Source organism: Chaetura pelagica, unplaced genomic scaffold (assembly GCF_000747805.2).
Source record: "Chaetura pelagica isolate M959 unplaced genomic scaffold, ChaPel_1.0 scaffold3, whole genome shotgun sequence".
NCBI classification, from domain to species: Eukaryota; Metazoa; Chordata; class Aves; order Apodiformes; family Apodidae; genus Chaetura; species Chaetura pelagica.
In genome coordinates, this window is record NW_009952974.1 from 7,272,172 (window position 1) to 7,277,042 (window position 4,871).

Here is a 4,871-nt window from a genome sequence, read left to right on the forward strand (position 1 = left end):
GGGAGTAGGCAGCAGCCTCGTTTCGCTGGCGGCGGAGCCAAGCAGGGTTAGCAAGGGGCTGGCGGGGCAGAGACCTCATCCCGCACTACCCATGGAGCTCGGGTTCACTGAGCTCCTGCCCAGCTGGAGGTCAACAAGGGCCAGATTCAGACCAGCAGGTTAATGACCACACTAGCACTGGGTCCAGGGCAGCAATTGCTGCTCCCAGGGGGCTTCCCCGAATGGGCCTGGCTCTCTCCTTCTGCCATTGCTCCATGGTAGGACACGGGGTGAGGGGGTGGCCACCCACCTCACCGGCATTGCCAGAGGGCTGGTGCCATCCCAGCTGCAGTGGCTGCAGGACAGGTCCTCCCCATCCCCCTCCTCAGCTGGGACACAGGGCAGCCCCTGCCACCTTGCAGGTAGTTCCTCCAGAGCTCCTTCCCTGTGGCTTGGGCCACACAGCCCAATCCATGCCAGTCCTCTGCTGGGATGGGATGGTGCTGAGCCCTTGCTGGATAAGATACTCCCCCACTTCCAAAGCCAAGACCTCCCAGAGCCTTGCCCAGAGTCACTGATGATCAGAATGCTGCCCCCTGCCCCTGATAGCCAGGTGCACAGAGGTGCTGGAGCATCACCACCACCAAATATCCTGTGCCCAATGAGATGCCAGAGACAGCATTACCTCACTGCCACAGCCTCCCATTGGCTATGAGCCTGATGAGGTTACCGAGGGAACACTGCATCATCATCACCTACGTCATCATCATCATCGCCTGGGGATGCCCCCGCCCCAGGGGTCCCCGCTGCTGCCTGCCCCCCAGCCAGGGCCCAGCCACTCCCACATCCAGGGGTAGCCATTAGGGCCAGCACCTCCACCAAGCATCCAAGAAGGAACAGCCCTGCAGCCCCCAGACGTGTCAGAAGGTCTGGACACATCATCAGGGCTGAGGAGAGAGAAGGAGCCTCTCTCCCAAGGCCTGCCTGTGCCCTTCTGTCCCCCTGCCTCTCTAAATTCTTCCCCAAATCTTGCACCAGTCCCACCAAATTGAGAGCTCAAGAAAGGGGACAAAGGAAAAGCACAAGCTGGTCTAGCCTGGGGAGGCCCATGTAGAAGGGGGCTTGCAAAGCTGCCTCAGCCTCCTCTGAGCTGCAGCTCCGTCATCTCTGCCATCTCCCCCAGCTCCTGCCACTTGCCACATCAAAGGGCATTGCCATAGCGACACTCCACATGTTGCTGATGGAGACAGGTTGTGTCAGTGGCCTCTCCTCCTCCAAGGTTCCCTCCTTCCCTCCCCCCCCTGCCCACAGCTATGGTCACAGGGCAGGAGGGTGAGAAACAGGGACCTTGGGTTGGGGATGTGCTGCACCATTTCCCCTCTCCAGGCTGCAAACCCCAGAGCCAGGCTGGATCCCCCATCTCCAGCCTCTGCTTCGCCAAGGGACTGTTCCCAGGGTTTCCCAGAGGAGCACAGGGAGGGGGTGCCCTTCTCAAGACAGATGGCTCTGTTCCATTCCTGCCTTCAACTGCTTTGCCATTCTCTGGGGGCATGATGGCATTTTGCCTGCCTAGGAGTGGTCCCTGGAGTCCTCTGGGGGCAGCCCAGTGCTGGGGTGCCCAGGCCACAGCTGAGATGTGATACACAGGTGGGAGGGAGGCAAGGGTGAGGATGAATCTTGCAGGGTGCAGCCTGCAGCCCCCTGGTCTGGGATGGAGGGAAGAAAGCCTCCAGGAGACCTTCCCAGACTGCCTTCAAACCCTGCAGAGCTTTTGTTTTCAGAATATCTGAGTGCCCTGGGATTGGTGGGCAGCATTATGCTGCCAGGTGGAAGGGAGTCATTGAAGCTGTCCTGCTTCAGCTCATCCCAGATAAGCTGTCTCCAGCACAGCAGCCCAAACACTGCCCAGAGCCCTCTGATCCTCAGCTGCCCCACTGACCCACAGGGACAGCTCCCTCACCAAGCTGCTGCACCACAGGGCTGAGGCACAGTGAGCTTCCTGGCTCGTATCCGGTGGCAGCACCCCCACTGCCCTGTCCCCCAACACCCCACCCCGAGGGATAGACACGCTCACTCCTACCTCTCCCACTCCTGTTTGCACGACCTTGAGGCCCAGCTCTGCCTCCAGCTCTGCCTTCGCTTGCTCTGTAGATGCAGAAGACATGGTCAGAGGGGTGCTTCCCCTCCACCCAGGAGACCCCCTCCAGAGACAGAGCCAAGGGATACCTCTGACAAATGCCCACCCCACACCAGCTCCCCAGTTCAGTTAAGGATACTGGGATGTGTGGTGGGAGACCCCTCTTCCCCATCCCTAGGAAGGGGCACCGTGCAACTGGGGGGAAGGGAGGAGCAGGATCAGGTGGACCTCTGCCCAACTCACCGGCCTGGCTGGCCACATCTGACAGTGAGAAGTTCTGGGGGTTCTGCTGGATGCGGAAGGTGAGTGCAGGGCCCACGACACTGCCAGGGAGGGGGAGATACAGTGTGAGACTGGGAAGTGCAGCCTCCCCTTCCCCACCACGGTCCTGGTCCCTCCTCCCTCCCCCCACCTCACAGCAGCAGTGCACAGTCAGGGCTGTGACAGTAGCCCCCCACAGTCCCACTCCCCTCACCTGCTGCTGATGAAGCTGGCCGTCGAGAGGTGGAGGTGCTTGGCAAGGAGCTCCAGCAGCCGCACACCAGCAGCCAGCCCCAGGGGCCTGTGGGGACATTGGAAGGGTGAGGAGCAGGTGGTGGGGCAGGGGGACAGCTCAGACTCCTTGTGGCCAGGAAAGGGGGACAGGCAGGCACAGGGAATCCCACTCATGCAGCGAAGGCTGTACTGGCTGCAGTGGTGTAAGGGTGGGCAGGAGGCAATAGCATGGGGATGGGTGGTGGCAGAGGTGAGCTGACGCCCCTGCCGCACACAGAGGCAGCTGTGCACACACATTGGGCTGAGCCCATCCCAGCCTCCTGTCCTGCAGCAGGAAGCCTGCGGGGTGGATCAAGGGCTGCAGGTGAAGTGGGAATGGGGAAGCTAACCCCACCAGACACCCTCCCCTACCGGAGACCCAAACAGGCTCAGCTGATCACGTGGAGCTGTGACAGCCAGCAGGGGGGTGGGTTCAGACCCTCCACAGACCCCCCCTCACCCATCCCCTGGCTCTCACTTCTGGTCCGTGATGATGTAGCCATACTCATCCGGTGGCCGTGTGCCCTGCTGTGCCCCACCATCCTTGGTCTCTTTGTAGCTCTTCTTCTCCACTACGATCGGATTTTCAGGCCTGAGTGCATTCCCACCATGTCCTTGCTGTGGCTCAGCATGGGGGGCTGGTGAGGATGCTGCCCTGCCTCTCAGCCCATCCCCTGGGGAGCTACTGGCTGGGATTTTGGGGGGCAGCACCGTGGAGGAAGGGTATACTGGCTCCTCTCTGTGCTGCATGTCCCCTTCTGTCACCTGGAAGGAGGAAAAGGGAAGGGTTAGAACTTCCAAGGATGGCCCTGGATGGCTGCCCCGCTGCACACACCCCCCCCCTACCTGCGATGTTGCACCTCCTCCAGCACCACCCTGCTGCAACCCCACCCGTTTCGCTGTGGGCACTTCAGGGCCAGCAACACCTGGGCAGGAGAGTGACAGAGGTCCCATGGCACTCACCCTAGGAGGAAACACCCCCCTCCCCTCCAAAAGAGAAAAAGGCATGCTGGCACCCTCTACTGCCAGTCCCTGCCTGCCCCATCCCTGTGCCTCACTCACCAGAGCTCTGGAGCAGCTGCAGGAGGGTGGAGAGGCTGCTCAGCTGCTGGGGGCCCAGCTCCGGCAGCCCCAGGCCATAGCTGGCCAGGAGGGAGGCCAGTCTCTTCAGGGCGGCATCTGCAAGAGGACACAGCACCGGGTCAAATACTTTGCATTGACACAAGGACACATGTTGGGGACAGCAGCCAGGGCAGGTGGGGTCAGAGAGATATGCTGCCCGTGGGCATGAAGTTAAAGAGGAGGGAGAGTCTGAGCCATGAGGAACATGGCTGTGGGGACAGGATGGGGCTCATGGCTGGTGCCTGGGCTGACATGGTACCTGTCTGTGCAGGAGGTGGCTGGGCAGCCAGGGGTGCTGGCTGCTCCCTCTCCTCCACGTTCCTGTAGTCACTGGGGAGCCGCAAGCTGTGCTGGAGCCTGGTGCTGGCAGAGTCTGGGTGGCTTGCTTTCTCTCTGGGCAGGGAAAGCATGCCCAAGTCCTGGAAGAGATGCCCTCCATCCGTTCCTGGCTGCCCACCATAGGAGGCCACAGGGCTGGTCCCAAAGAGGGCCTGGGCAGGGACCCGGCCCAGCAGTGAGGAGGCCTCGGGGCTCTGCCTGGCGGAGCTGCTGGGGAGCGGGTGAGCAGTGTCCTGGTAGCTGAACTGCAATCAAAACACAGAGCTGCCATGGTCAAACCACACAGAGCCCCTGACTCATGGCAGAGCACCCCAGAGCCAGGGTGGGCACCCCAGCTCTAGCAGAAGGATGGTGCTGGGACTGTAGCAGCCCCCTGTCCATCTCTACCTTTCCACCTGAGAGAAGGGGGCTTGGCCCCATGGCTTACCTTGTGGTAGGAGTAGGGGTTGAGCACAGCCTCCTCATAGCCAAGCTGGGGTGGGGGGGGCAGCAGGAGATGCTCCAGGTACCGCTGCAGCAGGGGGGAGGACAGCAGTGGTGGGGGCTGCCCCAGATGCTCAGCTGCTGGCAGGCCAGGGTCTGCGGGGAGCGGGGCTTGCCGTGGGGAGCTGCGGAGGGGCAGGAACCTTGGAGGCAAACAGCACTTGGGTGACTCACCTGGATCTGGGGGAGGTCACCCCAAAAAATCCCATTTGGGGGGCAAAACCCTCATGGCCCTGCCAGGCTCTGCTCATAGGCTGGCAGCTGGCACTGCCCTACC

The 4,871-nt window shown here is 61.8% G+C and overlaps 1 protein-coding gene across 1 annotated transcript in view; it reads right to left on the reverse strand.

Annotated features, from left to right (window-relative positions):
* The window catches only part of PTPRN (protein tyrosine phosphatase, receptor type, N), a 10,971-nt gene that overhangs the window by 3,767 nt on the left and 2,333 nt on the right, over positions 1 to 4,871 (reverse strand). Inside the window, exons 5-12 of the mRNA XM_009996273.1 lie at positions 4,539 to 4,737; positions 4,032 to 4,356; positions 3,713 to 3,829; positions 3,497 to 3,576; positions 3,129 to 3,415; positions 2,592 to 2,678; positions 2,360 to 2,439; positions 2,060 to 2,124 (exon numbers count right to left, since the gene is read on the reverse strand). Coding sequence (XP_009994575.1) covers positions 2,060 to 2,124; positions 2,360 to 2,439; positions 2,592 to 2,678; positions 3,129 to 3,415; positions 3,497 to 3,576; positions 3,713 to 3,829; positions 4,032 to 4,356; positions 4,539 to 4,737 — 1,240 coding nt within the window. The remainder of the gene's footprint in view (positions 1 to 2,059; positions 2,125 to 2,359; positions 2,440 to 2,591; positions 2,679 to 3,128; positions 3,416 to 3,496; positions 3,577 to 3,712; positions 3,830 to 4,031; positions 4,357 to 4,538; positions 4,738 to 4,871) is intronic.